The sequence below is a fragment of the Gymnoscopelus braueri genome, assembly GCF_963280865.1.
Source record: "Gymnoscopelus braueri genome assembly, chromosome: 3".
Lineage (NCBI taxonomy): Eukaryota > Metazoa > Chordata > Actinopteri > Myctophiformes > Myctophidae > Gymnoscopelus > Gymnoscopelus braueri.
Window position 1 is genome coordinate 17,747,346 of NC_137612.1, and position 19,440 is coordinate 17,766,785.

At 41.7% G+C, this 19,440-nt stretch overlaps 1 protein-coding gene across 4 annotated transcripts in view; it reads left to right on the forward strand.

Moving 5' to 3' along the window:
• Window positions 1-16,659, forward strand: part of ccdc120b (coiled-coil domain containing 120b) — a 17,267-nt gene extending 608 nt beyond the window's left edge. The window contains exons 1-11 of one of the 4 annotated variants that reach the window (XM_080424496.1): window positions 4,167-4,269; window positions 5,821-5,970; window positions 6,060-6,161; window positions 6,716-6,846; window positions 7,493-7,594; window positions 8,000-8,120; window positions 10,391-10,450; window positions 10,933-11,089; window positions 11,320-11,421; window positions 12,683-13,720; window positions 13,906-16,659. In XM_080424496.1, coding sequence (XP_080280622.1) covers window positions 6,113-6,161; window positions 6,716-6,846; window positions 7,493-7,594; window positions 8,000-8,120; window positions 10,391-10,450; window positions 10,933-11,089; window positions 11,320-11,421; window positions 12,683-13,720; window positions 13,906-14,002 — 1,857 coding nt within the window. In that variant the 5' untranslated portion in view covers window positions 4,167-4,269; window positions 5,821-5,970; window positions 6,060-6,112 and the 3' untranslated portion in view covers window positions 14,003-16,659. Of the gene's footprint in view, window positions 1-4,166; window positions 4,270-5,820; window positions 5,971-6,059; window positions 6,162-6,715; window positions 6,847-7,492; window positions 7,595-7,999; window positions 8,121-10,390; window positions 10,451-10,932; window positions 11,090-11,319; window positions 11,422-12,682; window positions 13,721-13,905 lie in introns of those variants that run through there. The other 3 variants (XM_080424494.1, XM_080424497.1, XM_080424495.1) reach the window with 3 other exon arrangements.
• Window positions 16,660-19,440: the final 2,781 nt, after the last annotated feature.

Here is a 19,440-nt window from a genome sequence, read left to right on the forward strand (position 1 = left end):
CCTGTTGGGTTCATAAAAACAGATTTTTTTTTTACAAGGTGTTTATGAAATAGGCTACTATTTGTTTTTAACACAGGCCTATATATATTTATGTGTCAACTTCTAGCCGTAAAATCGGAGCAACGTGTGGTTTTGTGTTGCATGATAGTTATTAACGAATCAATAACGGGATCAGCAATTCTATATCCGTTCGAATCCATGTAGAATAGCTGAAAATATGTCTTCAACTTCCCTATGTTGCTGCAAGTAGATACTCCTTATAGACCAATCATTGATTAGAACGTCCTCATTTCCAAATAAAGCTGTCTCTTCTCATTAGCCTATAATATGCAGTCCGCAGACTAACCTATTCCCACGGAGACATGCACCAATCCAGACACGATTATGAACACATTCTTGAACAAGGATAACCCAGAGCTGCCAGCATATAAGGGACTTTTCCAAAATGCACTGTGTACTCCCGGACAGCGCCTCAGGGTGATTCACTGCTAGTGCAGCTTTGCTCTATATGGGAAACACCTCAGAAGAGGATGTTCCACTTTGTTGCCATGCAGTTGTTTTCCTTTTGCCAGTCTTGATAACTTTTGTATTTTGCTGCAGTGCTCATATTGTATATTTAAAGTCATTTCGAAGTTCACAGGCAACAGGGCATAGCATGAAAGACCCTCAGCAGTATAGTCATTTGAAAAGAGAGTTGGGATCACAGTTATTCCAAGTAAAATGTTTGTGGTAGCGTACTCAGGAAGACCATGCATGGCCAGTTTCATTTTGGTCATAGAATTGAACATAGCATTGTTTTGTCCTCCTGTCCTTTCGTTTTCCCAGTCTTCAAATAGGCTGCTCAGTGCTCTACTTTTCTATGAAGCATTCCCCATAGTTTTCATGGTGCTGTGAGCGTTACATTTCAATTCAAACACCATGGGATTGGATATTGACCCAGATGGGCCTAACATGCTAGTATTCTATTGGCCAAGGTGACACCATGCCTTTTAGTTATGGATTGACATGATTTGAGCAGCTGGCTCAGCACCACAGAAAAACACATCTGCCCAGTTGACAGACACCTAGCATGTTCACAATATTGTATATGTCCATGTTTGCTCCAGGTGACATTTCTATGGACTTTCTCCCCCATGCTATCATCACCATGAAATTAAAGCATAATATAACAGTATACCAGGTTGTACTGTATTGTACATGTCTACGGTTATATTCAATGTGAAGTGTGGGTGAACCCAGCTAGCCTGGCCCCAAATTTGACCAATGTCACTGATAATCATGCAAGAAATACTAACTGTTGAGATAGAAATGTTAGGATAGAGAGGATTCACTACACATTACTACATTTCTTTTATTGATGAAAAGGGATGAACATATAATATAATATATAATATTATATAATAATAATAACACTACATTTCATTTGAAATACCTTTCTAGGAAGTAGGAACCCAAGAACACTATACAGTATAAAATCAAGTACAAAATATATAACAAGGAACACACACAAGACATTCAGAAAGTAAACAAAAACAAACAAAAGTAGAAACAAGTATAATTGTGTGTGTAACATCTGGACTGACTAATGATTGACTGATTAATACATTTATATTACAGTATAATAAGGTCTATACTTGGCTAACTGTCTGTGCTTGCACAAACACAGACTCCGTCCAAAATCAACATTGCGGATTACAACCACAGTGCAATAGGGTTTTGAATGGCTGGGACAGGGAAAGCCTTTCGAACACATACAGAATCCCTCCAGGTGTTACAGAGCAAAGGGAAACAGTATAGGTATAATCCCATGGACATTAGAACCACATTCCATTCTTTATTGCCCCCCCCCCCCCTCCCACATACACACACACACACACACACACACACCAGTTTAGCAGAATCCAGGTGGATAGCAATCACCAAGATTGCTTTGTTTCAACCAGTGGTAGTCATCGTGTCAAACCGGCAAAGGTGAGTGTCAAGGGCAGGGTGAGGCTGTAGATTCAGGACAGTAATCCTGCCCATATGATTGGACAGCTAGCACAAGGCAAGTGTCCCTGGTCTGTGCTGATATAAACATGTTATAAACCAGTATTTCAGGGATGCGCTGAGAGGAGATTATATTAGTGAGGAGATGGGGCTGGGGGGTTATGGAAGGTCACCTGACCTTCCATAAGCCCTTTGCTCTTCTCTGCTGCTGATTGGGCAGTTGGAGTTGGAGGGAGAGCGAGTAGTAAATCCTCAGCACTGTATAGGCTTCATATGCCCCATGGACCATAACTGATCCCTTAATGGAGAAACCTTTACCCTCCCTCCATTATGTTTTCAGGTGTGTTACACACATTTTACACTTCGTTGTATGACAGTGTTGTGCAAAAGTAGTGAAAATTGCTGATCTACAAGCTCAATAGCATTTTTGGGGGGGGGTTCTTTTTTAAAGGAAAAAAAAAAGAAAGAAAAAGAAACATTTGTTTGTGGTTTCTCAAGCCCCATTGTTTTCTTGTCTTTGTAATCAGAAAATGAGAAAAGATACACTACAGAGGAGTATAGTAGAGTATATTGAAAAGTTGTTTGTAGTTTGTGGTGGTGTGAAATAAGGATTACATCACTGTGTACATGCTTTTGTACACAGTACAGCTTTTGACTTGAAATGGTTATTGAACCCTCATGTGTCTCCAACTTAATCTGTATCGTTGAAGGCTTGATGTAGTTGCCATGTGTAAGTTCACAACAGAGACAGCTGTGTCAACACCCAGCAGTCAACAAGAGGGCTGCAGTCTCACCTGTCTATGCCAAGGTAGTGGTGATATTTCAGCTGCTCTTTCAATGTGTCAAATGGTCTACAGCCTGTTCCAATCAGTCTGCTCTCCTGCCTGTTGTAAGCGATTAATAGATAATACCGTACAATGTGACACATAAAGAAGTATGATGTGGAAGTCAGGAATTGATCCACTACCCACTCCAACAGGTTGGATAAATTAAGCTATTCATAGGATGAGAGGGCCAGATAAAGGAATACAAAAGACAAGCTGTGTCTCTTGAAGTGCTGGAAGGCCTATTGGCCTGAGTGATATTCTCTCCCTTTGAAAACTAGAACTGTATTGCCTACAGGGGTTTATCTTGGCAGGATAATATCCCAATCTATTAAACCAGGGGAGTATTTAGGTTCCTTATGAAAACATGGTAGGGAAAGGACCTACAGTACCTTAAAGGCGTGGGTGTTTAGCCCGCCGGACTTGAATATTAAACCGCTCCCTCATTTGCATTCGTGTGATGCGATCTGCACAGGGGCAGCCCGCTCTCACTGCACAGCTCATGTTTTAATCAGCATGCCTCTCGAAAGTGCTATCTATATCACCATCCACTCTCATTCCCTACACATGTTAAGTCAACACATGTTTGATTCTACTGCTTTCTTACACGTTACTTAAACCATTTATCCTGGCACTTTCACCCCATAATCATGTCTTTGATGTTGTGCTCTGTGATTCTGTTCATCAGATTCCTCATTGTCCCGCCTTCTTTCCCAGAAGCTGCTCTCTGGAATGTGATGCAGCTCTGTGTTGTTCTACCTGTAGTAAATCGCACATCTGGACACCAGATGTTTTAGCTAACATTGACTGGTCACATCAGTCATCTTCTCAGGTGTGTAGTTTGCTTGAGTATGTGAAAACAGGCACAATTGGTCTTTTCTCACCTTCACTAGCGCACAGATGCTATTTGTTATTCAATGCAATTGGAGGCACAAAGCCCATGTGGGTTTCAGCGAGTGACTAAAGAAGCACTACTTTGCCACGCAAATGGTTGTTGTTGTGGTTGGAACCTAGCTCAGGCATGGCTGCCTTTTGGCCCCATGTAGCAATCAGGTGACTAGCACCCTAGAAGTCAACCAAATGTCTCTGTTTGTCTTGTCATGACTGCCCTGCTCAGTGGCCAGGCCTGCTTCTTGGCCCTCTACTGCTGAATAGAACATTGTTTACAGTAAACACAGTAATTCTTGGCATATTAGATTAAGTTAAATCAAGAATTTTGATCACTGACTTGAGACTCCTGTGTGGTGAGGTTTATGTGACTGACTTTGTCTGACTAGCAGTTGCTTGCATTGAGCCACCATACCGGCAGTTGTTTGCTTAAAGGGCTCCTACTTGTCTGTCAATGGGAGGTCACACGCACTGGGGGTTTTCACAGGCAACACGGGCAAACAGCAGCTACTGGTTCAGTTCCAAGACAGGACCCAAATGCAAACGGAGCAGAACTGCTGACTTTCAAGTATGTTTACACATACAAAGCCATCCTCATCTTTTCTTTTTTTCCACATCTTTTAGTGTTATGGCTTAAGATAAGAAAACAGAAGGCCCCCTTTTATTGACGCAGACATTAGTCAGTGAACGTTAGTCATGGCACCTGTTCAGTTCAGACAGTTACTCTGGTGTCTCAAAATTATATTTCTTTATTCTAAGACAAGTGGTAGTTAAATGTTTTTATTTTCAATTATATGATGGTGCCAGGACTTATGGTATCTTTATATGGTCTGCTTAGATTTAGCCCATTGAGGCTTTCCATTTATGGATTTGTGGTTTAGATGGAATTGTTTTATTATGTACTAGACAAGCAAGAAGAGAACGTGATACTTCCTTGCGGCAACGATTTGTAGTGCTGAGAGAAAATCAAACAGCATTGCTATTTTTGGATCTTGTGTTTCTATAGTGTGATAGTGGAAGAGTGTAGTTGTAAATGAACCTCTGTCAATGTGGGGAAAAGCGTGTGTGAAACAAAAACAACATTGCTCAGTTAACACAGAGGAGTTAAGATAGATTGGCGTTTTGTCGTCAGAGTTTGTGACAAAGCATTCCTAATTGAGTCAAATAGTTGAATCTTTCTTATATTTTATATTTCCATCATGGGGATGTTGTTCTGTTTGTTCAACCTAGACAGTAATTTGATTTCCCTGGTCAATATAAATATCACAGATAAGTGGACATGAATCATGATTAGCAGAAATTGAGTCAATAGAATACAGACATAGACGTTGTTTTATACCCTGCCTTCAGCCAGCCCATATACAGTACATTACAGTATGACAAGACAATCCTGATATCTATATGACACCAGAAAATCAGAGGATAAACCGTCCATGTTATTTATTAATATATTGTTGTCACTGTAAATTCCTTCTCTTTACTGCTAGTCATCCTGTGGCTCAATTGCATCTTTTGTTCTTGTAACCCTTGAGCTATTGAGACGCAACACATGGTTTAGGCTTTCTTTTTCTATAAATTATTCATTCTGCCTGTCTCTTCCTCTTTTCTCTTCCATTTCCCAAATGAACTGGTTGCTAATTGCATAGGATGCTAATTTTAGAATGTAAATTATTATTAGATTCAACCATTGGATGAACAGTAATTTCCTGTTCTGAGAGACTGGTTGACTGTACATTTTAAAGAATGCTTTATTTTTATTATTTATTTTCACACAAAAAAGACATGTGTATACATTAGAATGTATTTTAAAATATGTAAGTAGGCAGCTCTCCCATATTTTATGCTGTTATAATTTATCAAATACATTTATTGTAAACAAAAAGAAGAAAATAAAGAAAGTTAATATTTAAACAGAATGAAAAGTTTTTTTAATTTTTGTTCTGAGTTCAAAGAATATATGTAATGCTATTAATAACAATTATTATTTCCATATTTTGATCAACATTTTTCCTACATGTATAGAGTATCTATCACTTGGTTGTTCTTATGAATATCTTTATGAATATCCTTGCAGTTACTGAATGATATCTATATCTATATTCAACAATATTGTTTTCAGTATCATCTGAAGAGGAGTGCAGTGGCTCCTCCTAGTGGTATCTGGGATAATCTGTGCTGGGAGACACCCATATCATCTGCTGACTTGCTGGAAATGAAATGGTCAGTCTACAGTCTACACCACAACAAAACACATGGCTGAGACTGCAAGGTTAGGGGAACACACACACTTAAACTTTAATGTGTTTTTTGCTGATCTGTCCCAGCTGCAACGCTAAAGCTCTGCATCTATCTCATCAGGTGAGGGTTTGTGCTGGGAGCGGTGAGTTGTAAAATCCCCCGAATTACATCACATGGAGGTCAAAGGACACCTGATCACATCCATGGGCTTGGGGGCTCCAGGTGAGCAATATTGCTTCTTTTTTTCTGAAGTATTGTCAATGCTCCAATATGAACATCTTGATATAGTTTGCACCAACGCCCTGTGGACAGACACTGTCGTTAGTGGTTTTGCCTGGACAAGCCCGAGATGGCCTGGACAAAGAATCAGTTTGAGTTTCCTGGCAGTTTAGATGATGAAAAAACTTTAGGGAGCATCCAGCTGAAATAAATAACGTATGTGTGAGGAGTGCTTGTTCTCAACTCATGCAGCCACAGCTGACAGATAATCTTATCAGATGAGTGAGTGACTAGTGTGAACAGACATCATGCAGATGATGCAGTTGAATACTGAATCACATTCATTGAAGAGGAACTCATGAAGCTGAAATATATATGTAAATTACATTAATAAGAGGTCACAACTTCTTCTTTTTTTTTTACCAAACACAGTGAAACAAACAAACAAACAAACATTTCCATTATTACGGTATTCAAATGTGAGATCCAGTGATCTGGACTACATTTTCAAACAATGTCTTTCTAGAGATGATTCATGGATGTCTTTTCTTGTGCAGATGTTCAAGGCTGCCATGACAGCAAGCTGCAGACAGAACGTGTTGCAGCGCTGCAGGAGAGAAAGCAGGCCCTGGAAGCACTCCTCAACAGCCGAGTGGGAGAGCTCAAACAAGTTTGCTTGCACGAGGCGGTCAGTATTTGTCTGTTAATCTGTCTACAGGGCAAGGACTACACACACCTCATGTATATCAGTGACAAACCCAACTTGACGTGCTTATTGACATTTGTGTGTTTTGTTTTGTATTGTGATTGCTTTCTTTGCAGTGTAGACAAACAAAGTAATCTGAGACGCTGAGCTTGGCTGCTCATATTACCATAGAAATACAGTATGTAGCAACTTGTTGGAGCAAAGTTATTGTCTAGTGCTTCATCAGTCAAAAGAAATGTGCTGAATGTCAGTGTTTGCGTGATTTCTCTAGAGGCCATGCCAGTAATACGTACAAGGCTGCAGCTGCCTCAGCTTTTCATTGACAGCTGTGTCACACATCCCTATTTTCTACTGTATGGTCCCTCTCAGTCTGTCGCTGCAAAGTCTGCATGTATTTAACTGTTCCCTGCTGTACAGTAAATTGCAAACACGTGTTTGAGACTTTTAGTAACCTGTTTACGGGTATAATTAATGTATCATGTAGCGTCTTGCAATGCATGAAGGAATCTCAATTATAGGAAGATATGACCATATTCACATGGTACCAATACCCCCCCCCCCCCTTGCCGGGTATGACGTAGAAGCAAAATGTCCACCTTGTGAATATGTAAATGGATGTCCTCGACAGGAGCTGACAGGAAAGCTACCTCGTGCTTTCCCTCTGGAAACAGGAGAGAGACCCCCAGTGGTGCAGCGCAGGGCTTGCCTGTCACCCAACACCAGGGCAGAGGTAAGAGTTCACTAAATGAGACAATATTCTAGGTGGTGATGGATATGCTTTAATGTACATGATATCATGGGGACGACTACGTTAGACACACAGTCTGATACAGATTCAGTCTGAGAACGAGCATAGGGCTCAGACCATAGTTATACTAGCTGCTACAAGGACAAGCTGAACCATAACAGACAGGCGGTACCAATAACAAAGGCTATCAGGCCTAGCGGAGACATCTTGGCCCCTACCAAATATCATGTCATATCATAATGTATTATATAAGTACTATAAGCGATGGTAAAATATAAAGGTTAGATATAAACAACAATATCAATATAGTATAATGTATAATTCTTCCTCACTATGCATAACATGTGTACTGAGGTATGCAGTAACATGGCTTGCTGTTCTGCACAGGATGAATCTGGCCAGAGAAGACAGATGAAAGGCCTCTTCACTGGTGCTTTATACAGACATGCTGAATCAGACCGATACTTGCCAAACAGCAAGAGGACAGTACATCGGGGGTGCCATACAGGTAAGACCACATGTTGACCACTTAAACCCTCTAGACTTGTTGAACTGGACCCAATCTGGGAACCCATCGCCAAATGAAAAGGAAAAACAGCGCCCTCTGCTGTTTTTTACTATCTCACTTGGCTCTGGGAGTAAGTCGACGTAGCACACGTACGCAAGGAAACCGGGGTTTTGGTCTGCCTTCACCCTTTCACTTCCAGTGGTGCGACTATGTTTTCATTCCCACTAACAATATTTCTACACGGAACACTAACACCACTTCTCCCAGAGAACATGGATCGTTTTGGTTATAAGCCCACTTGTTTCTATGATGAAAGAGCAAGTTGAAATGTGAATATCTTTCCGTGGTTTTGTCTGCTCCGAGGACGCTATTGTTAAATTAGTTTCGGTTTGCTTCTAGTGGGGAAGGATCGGTACACACGTAAATCCCGCCCACTACATTTGATTGGGTAAAGGGCGGCCTGCTTCCTGATCTGAAGGCACGCCCACTTGTAGGCCAGTGCGTACGCGATATGACGAACCCCCCCGACAGATTCAAGCGGAGAGCAGAATCTGTTCTTGAGAGATTAAACTGGACCTGAATTGTCTCTGTGCTTGGACTACTTTTTTTCTGTCTACACCAAATCTCTTTGCCAAAAACAGCCGATCTACAAGCTCACACAACGTGTCGCGTTGCGACACGTTGTGGGCTTGTAGATCGGTTATATTTGGTTAATGTTTCTCCCAGAATATGGATGCTGGGGTTCAAGTGGTTAAATTTGCCTCAAAAGTCATCAGTGCTGAATGCTTGAAAACTTGAGTAGGCCTACTGTTTATAATGTCTGGATTATGGTGTGTCATTGTCACTGTAGCTAGCCACCACAATATTGCGCGCGGGGCTCACGCGATCCGTGCGGCTGGTGGCTGGAGCTTTCCAAACGCATACGCTCGCAGTAAATTCCACGCACAGACGTGCATTGTCGCGTCCAATGTGCAGTAGCTCGGCCGTGACTTTCTCTCTACTTACACCGAATCACCTGCTACCTGCAAGCCTACAGCAAGGAGCTATGACCCGGGAGTGTTAGGGAACGCTAGCTGGGACCTGCACCACACACTGACTTCATTTGGGAGAAAAAGAAAGCAGTCAGTCCCGAGTCAGTGTGGAGTTGTGTACCAGGTGCATGCGGCCACGCACCACGTTAAAAACAACAACACTGAGGGAACAGAGACTAATGACAGACAAGGCAGACAGGACAGACAGACAGACAGACAGAAGGAACAAGAACTTTAGTTAGCTGCTGTTCGTGGTTGTAAATATAAATAATCCCCCCCCCCCCATAACACTACCCTCTATAGTTTCCTCCGGTATTGCTCTGTACATGCGTATCCCTAAGCTCTGGGTCTTCTTCCAGCTGATGGAGAGAAGACTCCCTTGTATCCGTATGCGTATTTTACATCGAGCATAAATGGTTCTATAGAAGAAAAAAACCTGTCCACCATCGTAGGCCAATGTTAAATTCCTGGCAGCATTACTCCCAACAGCTCCAACGAACACAATTGGCAGTGTTTTTGGGTGGGAAGCTGTTAAGGGATCATGCCCTTCTTTGCAAGCCCTGCTAGGTGGTTGGGAGCCTGTTTAGCAGGGAGGGGACGTGGGGGAAACAGCATGAACCTCCACATGTATTACGCTCTCCTAGTGAAAAGCTGTCTGGTGAAAAGTAGCACCTGCTGACTGTGGCTGAGTGTGGTAGTTGGCAGTGACAGTGACAGCAATTTAGGTGCTTTCTCACTTTTCTGCGCTTAGCACTGGGCTAACATACTATAAGCCCCAAGCTAAGGAAAGCACAGGGCTGAATAGAATAGAATAGTCCTCACTCCTTGAGGTGTTTTTTTGTCACTGTATATTTGCACATACGTGAAATTTGTCCCCTACATTTACCCATCCTATAACTACTAGGAGCAGAGAGCATCATTCTTCGGCACTCGGGGAGCTATTAGGGGTTAAGTGTCTTGCATTGCTGACACATTGCTGGCCTGGCCTAGAATCGAATCTGGTACAACCAGGGACTCTGGCTTCCCAGGCCAGCTCACTAACCACTCAGCTAAGCTAAACTCTGTGCTAGACCAATTCTAAGTATGGTTGTGTGAACATTACCTTAACCATGGGCTAAAATCTAGAAGTGTGATTGTGAAAGGGAATTGGATTGGGCGGGCTGATACATGCCGGTTTCACCGTACATTTTTCTGATCCCACCTGTATGTTACCTCACTGAGTTTTCTGTTGTCTTCTAGAGGACACTGTAATGTCAGAAAGTACGAGCTCCATATCTGATTCAACATCACATGAAAATGGTGAGTAAAGCCTTGACTGAACCCAATCAAAGAAGCTTCACATATTTCATAATATCTTGGTCTTCATAATTAATATTTCATCACTCTCACTCATTTATGTTATCATACAAGTGCATAGTGGAATGCATATGCTAATTTGCTTCGTACTATTTCAATATTTGCAGTAATTACTATTTATTTATCTATCTATGCTGTTTTACCAACCTCTAGTTAACGTAGTTACAGTGTACATACAGACTAATTGTGAATAGTTTCTACCATGTTCTGCTTCTCTTTATATTACTAATTAAATCATTCAAATATTTCTGTACTGCGTGCAGTTTATCTCTGTGAGGTTTGTGCACTAAACTAGTGCACAAACCTCACAGAGATAAACTGCTTGTATGTGCAAGCAAACCTGGCAATAAAATGTATTCTCATTCTGATTGATGTGTCATCTTCTTGTGTGTGCACTCTGCATCTCTTCTTTTGTGTTCTCCCAGAAGAGTCCTCTCCCAGTGTGGCTGGTGATCAGCGCTCTCTGTCTCAACCTCGCCTCACCCTTGGTAGTCCTGACCACAGGATCAGCAGGAAGCTCTCACCGGTAGAGATCTACTATGAGATGAGGACACGCCGCAACTCTGTCACCAGCTCTGTTAGGTGCTGTTCGTCTTGTCACACAATTTGGTGTTTGTGTGTGTGTGTGTGTGTGTGTGTGTGTGTGTGTGTGTGTGTGTGTGTGTGTGTGTGTGTGTGTGTGTGTGTGTGTGTGTGTGTGTGTGTGTGTGTGTGTGTGTGTGTGTGTGTGTGTGTGTGTGTCTGTGTGTGACAAATGATAAATACAACCTTGTCCTGTCATGTCTGACATATTGAACTCCATTTTTTTATAGCCCGAGTCATTCTTTACCAAGGAGTGCATCTAACGTTGAAGGCAGAAGTGTTCCTGCCACTCCTATGCTGGCCCGAACTGCCCCCATCAGCGTTCTTGTCAGGTAATCTGCCTCTGACTCATGTAACACTCCCACAGCTACAGAACACAACTGTAGCTGTGGTGGAGGCTAGCACACAGTAAAATCCTCAGTGATTATTTAACTCTCGAGAGTGTACAAATGTAACCATTACATTTATACTCTCTCTGAGTTACAAATACAGTATATAAGTTTACGCTGAGGATTCTTTCTGTGCAGAATGGATGCATTATTTTACTGTATGTAACAAAGATCATTGTGGTATTTTGAAATTATTTTTTGGCATTTATCATCATCGATCATACAAACAACGTGATGTACAGTCAGTCCAGTTGATTTTCTGTGAAATATAGTTTTGTGTTTTTAGCCCCGCTAGTGGCGGGGCTCGCGGATGGCAATGTTGAACACTTTGGTCCCAAACAAGGCATCTTGAAAACTACTGGCTGGATTGTCATGGAATTTGCTGTGCAGGATGAACCCTACTGATTTTGGTGACCCAATGACCTTTCTGCTATAGCGCCACTCTTAGACTGGTGATGACCTACAAGGTAATCAAGGGCATGGCACCCCTTACCTCCAGGACATGATCCACCCATACACCCTTTCCCGCACACTTAGATCAGGTAACACAGGATGTCTGTCCCTCCCTTCCATATGACACCCAGGCAAACGCTCCAGGCTCCCCCCTATAAGTCAGGACTGCACTTCCCATTTTCCGCCACTGTCTGAAAACTCACCTCTTCAGACTCCACATCACCCCACCCAGCACTCATTTCCCTTTATCACTTGTTGCCTTGTGGCATGTTGTTTAGACAGATGCAGGTTCTATGTCTACCTGTTACCCTAGATACTTTGTAGCACTTCATTGATTTATTTGCCCTCTATTTATGTGACCAATTACCCTGTTATTTGTTGACTAGTGTTCATGTCACTTACTCCGATATTGCAGTTTCTAACTTAAGTCGCTTTGAATAAAGAGCATCTGCTAAATGCCAAAATTGTAATTGTAAATTGTAGACAAATGTTTTAAATTGCACACAAGATATCTCAAAGTCTTGTGGGCAGAGTGCCATGAAACTGCCATGCTCCCCGGAGGATGAACCCTAGTGATTCTGATGACCTTTCCTCTAGTGCCAAGTTTTTCATAATATAATTGGTATATTCCCCCCTCTGCTGCTATTTACAATATGTGTTAATCCTTCAGTGAATACAATGTCTGGCTTTATTGATGGTTGCCGTGGTTTTTCTCCTACTGAGAAGTCTTTGTGTTCAATCTCTCTCTCAGATCGGACCCATCGGGGGGTAACGTGCTGAAGCAGTGGTCCGGAAGCCTGGATGTACCCCACATGATCCCCTTGGCACAGGAGGGCTCCTCCTCTGATAGACGAAGCTGCCCTTACAGCTCCCGCGCCAGGCGCAGCAATAGTTCGGAGGCCCTGCTGGATCGCTCTAGCCTACCTGATGATCCAGCCCCCAGAAACGGGATGCCCTCGAGGGGCGGTCCCTACAAGAGCTCAGAGACTCTGACAGATGGCAAACTGCGGCACATTCACCTGGGGAGCCCCGAGAGACACATGGATGGCTCAGTGGAACAGGGCAAAATGCGTCTGTCTGTGGGTGGCAGAGGGGCAGGGGGAGGCTACAATGAAATGCTGATGGATTATATCTGGGGAAAACAACAGAGGATCCAAGTGCAGCATCAGCTGTACCAGTCCACAGGCAGGATCTGGCAGGAGGTCTCCTCTCCTCATGCCACCGCAGTGGTGCCACCACACGCTAACGGCTTCTCTCACTCCCAGGTGCACCTCCCCAGCGCTGCACCCCCTTACAGCCCCATGGTGATCAGAGGGTCGCAGGCCGAGCCACGGAGGGTGAAAGTCACCAGAACCAAATCCTGTGGGCCGTTCATTCCCTTGCAGCAGCAACAACAGCAGGACACTATCTTGCTGTCAGCCTACGAGTCTCCCCTCCCGGCTTCAGACACCACCACGTCCTCCATACCGAACTTGCACCCGTACCAGACCGACGGTACTGGTACTTCTTTCAACCGCAGGCCCCCGCAGTTTTCTCTCCCCACCCCAGAAGACTCCACACGGAGCCTGCACAAAGCCCTGGCACTGGAGGGTCTGAGGGACTGGTATTTGAGGAACGCCTTGGGTTACCCTCCTGCTGCCGCAAAGGGCCAGGAAGCAGGGATCTCTCGCCTCTCGCATCCCTATCCCCTGGTGCACCAGTCTCAGTCTGTCCAGGGTGAACCACTGAACCTCCACAGATCTCAGATTCCCCAATCAGCCAGCTTCCATGGTCACCCACTGCATGGAAGGTGAGCATTTCTCTGCTTTAATTGATTATCCATCACCTGTTTGCCTGAGAAGGGCACAGTAAATAAAGATCACCATAACCAAAACATTGTAACCAAAACATATTATTTAAAGGTATTGAGTTTATTTGTTTTCTATCCACTGTATTGGGGCAGCTTGGATAATGTTGTGTCTTTCTCTATAACAGGTCAATGGAGTTCTCTCTCTACCAGGAGCCTCCTCATACCCAGAATCAAGATGTGACCCCAAAGGAACCTAGTGCAGACCCTGGCACTCTGGTCTGAAGTAGCAGTTCACATGCACACAGACAGACACGCACACACAGGCACACACACGCGCACACACACACACACACACACACACACACACACACACACACACACACACACACACACACACACACACACACACACACACACACACACACACACACACACACACACACACACACACACACACACACACACACACACACACACACACTGATATAACGTGACCTCAAAAACAAAACAAAACATTGAAACCTCAGAAGAGAGAGAAGACTGAAATGAATAAACTGTAGCTGTACATTCTGAAAAGCCTCTGTGAATTCCCTTGATTTGATTGATTATGAACATAGACACAATACGTTTATGAGGATTTATGCTGGATTTATGGCTAACTCTTCTTGGAGAATCTAATAGCATTACAGCTCTACTGTAACTTCATATACCATATCGTATTATTGTAAAAAAAAAAACAGAAGAAAAGAAAAACCTCCCCCTCGTTACTCCTGACAAATCTCCCAAGGTATACTTTTTTACAGAATATATAAAGCTCTAAATTACTATTTTGTATCTTCTGAGATATAAAGAAGAATTATATATAAAAGAGGTAATTTATTGCTCATTAGTCTTGTGATATACAAAAATGTTATTTGAACTCATATGTCATTTAAAAACTATTTAGACATGCCAGTGAATGTGTGTTTGTAAACTAATATATAGACCGCAAATATACTGTATGTTTTAGTCTTCATCTGCCATTAATTTGCCAGTGATATGTACTTTCCATGTTTGTTATACAAAAGGGGCCATGAACTTTAGTTTTTGGAGTAGCGGATGGGAGTGCCTACGTGTTTGAATAAACAAAAACTAAACCTTTGTTAGAAAAAAACAAAACAATTTAAGTGCTTTCTAATCACTTGTGATGCTAGCATTAAGCCTTTTTAAGCTTACCCTTCAATCAAAAGATAAAAACAGGTCATGATGTCACAAAATGAGGGTAGTTGGTATGATGTCATTTATTGCAAATTCCCCTTTTTTGGAGTCAAAATGTCCTGTCCATGGACAAAATGTCCATGTTCGACACGAAAGAGTAATTAGACCCGTTTTAAAGAATACTTGATGGCTGTTATGAGACCTACAGTATGGCAGCAGCTCATTACTGTATGACACCTTGAGTAGCTTCAACTCAGTTGCTCCACATTCGGTTGTGGAGAATTTGTCAGCGTCATACAGAGCACTTTATGAACATCTAAAGCCTTAATACCCCAGGAAATTGTCACCTAGCGGGAGGATTTGGACATGGAAGGGTTAGACAGGGTAACGACTTTGAATAAGGAAAGGGTAGCTGTGTCTTGGTAATGACTGCTGATAGTCTACCTGACTGATTATGTGTATATAGATTGCTTTGATGAGTTTCAAGCTAATATTGCATTGCCATAATAATAATGAACCATATACACTAACCAAAATAGGAAATATGTAGTCATAATCCCCTGAAGTATAAAGTGCAACGACTATTTAATTGTTTTAAATTGGAAAAATTGTGAATAGAATAGGGCTACGGGAGGGCTGACTGATTGATGGTATGAGCAGGTCTCATGCCTGACCATTGAGAAGAAGTTCATCCTGTCTGATTTTGACATTTTATGGATTTATCCTTTAAGACATTTTATGAGCTAGGTTGTTGTGTCTCTGTATTTTTTCTTTTTCACAACAGCCACTGTATGTGTACAAATATTTTGGAATTTGTGAGCAGGGTTTTGATAATTCTGAATTATAAACACTGATCAAATCTACAGTAAGGAAGGTAACAAGAATAGAATACTGAAAATAACAGTGTGTACTACATGAATTGTTGTGAAAACCGAATGAAGCATTAATATTTCTTCAGCCTTGTTTTGTCAGTTTGAAAACCGAATGAAGCATTGATATTTCTTCAGACTTGTTTTGTCCATTTAACTTACTTTGTCTTGGACTGAAGTGAATGTCATTTTTAGGTCTTAAATATTATTATTATTATTTTTTTTTTTTTTTTTATGGATTAATTGTAGCACACCATGAGTGTTTCTTCAACCACATATTGTTTCACATTCTATCATAGTGTGGTGGATCTTCTACTACAGTGGTTTTCATTTCATAGCTGTACAAATGGAACCATTGTACAAATGGTTCCATTTGTACAGTTATGAAACTCAGAGTTACAGACCTGTAAGGGTCCATTTGGAAACCCCTCAAGGAACCCTGAGGGTCCCTGGACCCCACTTTGAGAACCACTGTTCTACTACATATTGTTTTCACATTCTTTCAGCATCATAGTGTGGTTCTTCCAGCTGGTGAAACCTGAAATCAATGACCAAACTGCTGTGCACTGGGGGGGTCTTACAGTAAATGTATTTTTCATAAAATGTACTCTGTACGTTGAAAATAAATAGTATAAATTTAGCTCTAAAGCAAATCTATTCAAACTATATTGTATATTTATGAAACCTATAAAGTTTTTTAGCTATGTAGCTCATTCCAACCAGCAAGAAAGTTGGTACCATGTGGTAATTTGCATTTCATTTCAAAGTATGCATTGTATTAATTGTTGTTCTTTTTAGTTATTCGAGCCTGCAGCTGTTTTCTCATGTGCCTCCTTTTGTTCCTTTTTTTCCTTCAACATTAAGCCTATGAAATGAGAGTCAATAGGCTGTAATAGGGCTGCCCTATATGTATGAGATGGTGCATTCATTTTATTAAATAAAGTGTCATGTTGAAATAATAGAAATTGAGCTGTAATTAATTCATACACAGAATGTATCAACCCCCCCCCCCTCTGTTTTTGGGCGGTGAAACCGCCCCTATAAGTGAGATTTGGAAAAATGTACATTTTCCTGCGCTGTGATCTGGGCCCAGGAAATTTGTACAATTATCCTGCGCTGTGATTGGCCAATCACAGTCTATTCAGGACTGTGATTGGCCAGTGTCACATGACACATGTGCATAGCCCTATATAAGCAACCATAACTTGAAAAAAACCATAATTTGGTTTTTTTCAAGTTATGGTTTCGTCCATCATAAAGAGTGTTTCAATAAATGTATTTATCTTTTGTACATGATTGGTTGACTCCATTCAGTATTGTGATTAGCTAGCAAGACACCGCCCACTTCACACAGGGTGTGATTTTTTTTATAATAATCAAGAGATGTGAAGACTAAAATGTTAAAGGAAAGGAGTACAGAAGCTTAAAGGGCGGTAGCACTCTCCTGATAGGTACCATTCTGTCTAAATGAATAACTTCAAATCACAACTTCTGAAGGCTACTTGTGGGGTTCCCCTGGGCTCTGTTTTGGGACCATAGTTGTTTATTTTGTACAATACATAAACAATAGAGGCGCTATGCGGCCCTCACATCTACATCCCCAAATATGTATCTGAGTCCCTGTTATGCCCATATATAGATATTGGTATGGATATCCATATATGCCCATATGGACATGTAGGTCAGATCGGTATTTCTGGACAACCGTTTGTTTATGGTTATGTCTGAGACATAGTGACATGCCTATATGGGCGTATCAGGTTTGTTTATGGTTATGTCTGAGTCAGAGTCACGTGGCCGTGGTCCGCCCACCCGCCAGCCGGCCCGCCCTCTCATTAGCCAATTTTAATAATGTGAAGTTTACAAAAAACTAAAGAGTAAAGCCTATAATATTTGTAGATCCTCATCACACAAATGTATTTAGTTGTGCAAAGAATTTGGAACAACGTTTGGATACAGTGGGAAAAGATCTAGTTTGATTCCAATAAATTAACACTGAATTGAAGTAAAACTAAATGTATAAACTTTGGGAATATATCTAGAATTTGTGTGTGACTGAAATAAAATGTGGATACCAATATTTTGATAATTGATACCAATACTTTTATACTTTTAAGTAATTTTTTAATTCCAGACTTTTACTTGTAACAGAGTATTTCTACATTGCAGTATTTATACTTTTACTTAAGTAAAAAAATGTAGTACTTTTTTCCACCACGCGCTCACAGGACAAGCTGGGAAGTGAAATGCGCTGCTGTCAAATCCGAGTCTGAGTCGAACGGTACTCAGTATCGTTGCTACACGAGGGTAAGTAAGTCGAGACCTAATATGATTGTGTTAAAGTTTATTGTTTGAATCTACTGCCCGTTGGCTTTTAAAAAACACTGACGCACCTCAAACAAACTCCACAAGTAGCTGTTCAATTCAAGTTGGGTTGTTTACTACCCAACCATTTGGAACCTCTCCCTCCGCTATATAGCTCCGAGATGAGGTCCCACAGCGTAGGGTGCCGGCAGAGTGTGACGATAGCGAACGGTGGCCAATATAGTTGATTCTTACCTTTTTCCGCACATCGTATCCAAAAAGTAAAGGTATTCCGCCCCTGCTCTCGGATGTTTTCAATTTTAGCGGTCAAGAAAATCTGTAAGCGACGGTTTGAAACTAGCGTTTAAATCGCTGTTTTAGTCAGCCGTGCCATGTTTTCCCTATGCAACCTTAATGGGAGCAGTACTGCGCATGCGGACGGGGGTTGACTGGCCACAGGCTGACTAAAAAGCGATTTAAACGCTTGTTTCAACCCGTTGGTTAAATTTTCTTGACCGCTAAAATTTTAAACATCTGAAAGCAGGGTGGAATACCTTCACTTTTTGGATACGATGTGCGGAAAAAGGTAAGAATCAACAATATTGGCCACCGTTCGCCGGTGTCGTGATCTGCCAGCACCCTACGCTGTGGAACCTCATCTCGGAGCTACATCTCAGAGGTTCCGATTGGAGCTGGCATTACACGAGAACTGAGATTACGTTGCCAGTTACAACTTCACTTAGTGAATATGACACAAACAGTAAATCATAGCGCAAGACATGAAGCTTTAATTGTCTTTCATGTTGTTTACAAATAATCGCTCCTTTCAGATCTTCTTGTACGACAACGAGGCGCCAGGGCACATCATGTAGTGGTTCTCAACCTGTGGGTCGGGACTCCCAGGGGGGGGTCCCCATATGATTTTTTTGGGGGTCCCCAGATGACAATGAAGTGAAAAATTTTGGCCATTTAGACCTTTTTAATATTTAAAACAAGAAAGAAAAAAGACCAATAGCCTACTGCATCCAAAGTAATCAACAAACTATAAAAACTGGTCAAACATTGGCCAAAGTGTCAAATAATTTAAGAAAGAGGCAAAATTGTGAAAATAGCCAATGTACAAGCTGAATAGCCGATCTACAAGCTCACAACGCCTTGCGTTGTGAGGCATTGTGAGCTTGTGGATCTGCTATTTTCACAATATTTATCTGTGGAACCGAGTCAAACAAAAGTGAATGACTCAACTCCTACAATTCCAAGAGCTTATCAGGTTGGGGGGGGGGGGGGGTCCCCAGTTCAAATATAATTATTTTGTGGGGTCACAGCCTAAAAAGGTTGAGAACCACTGTT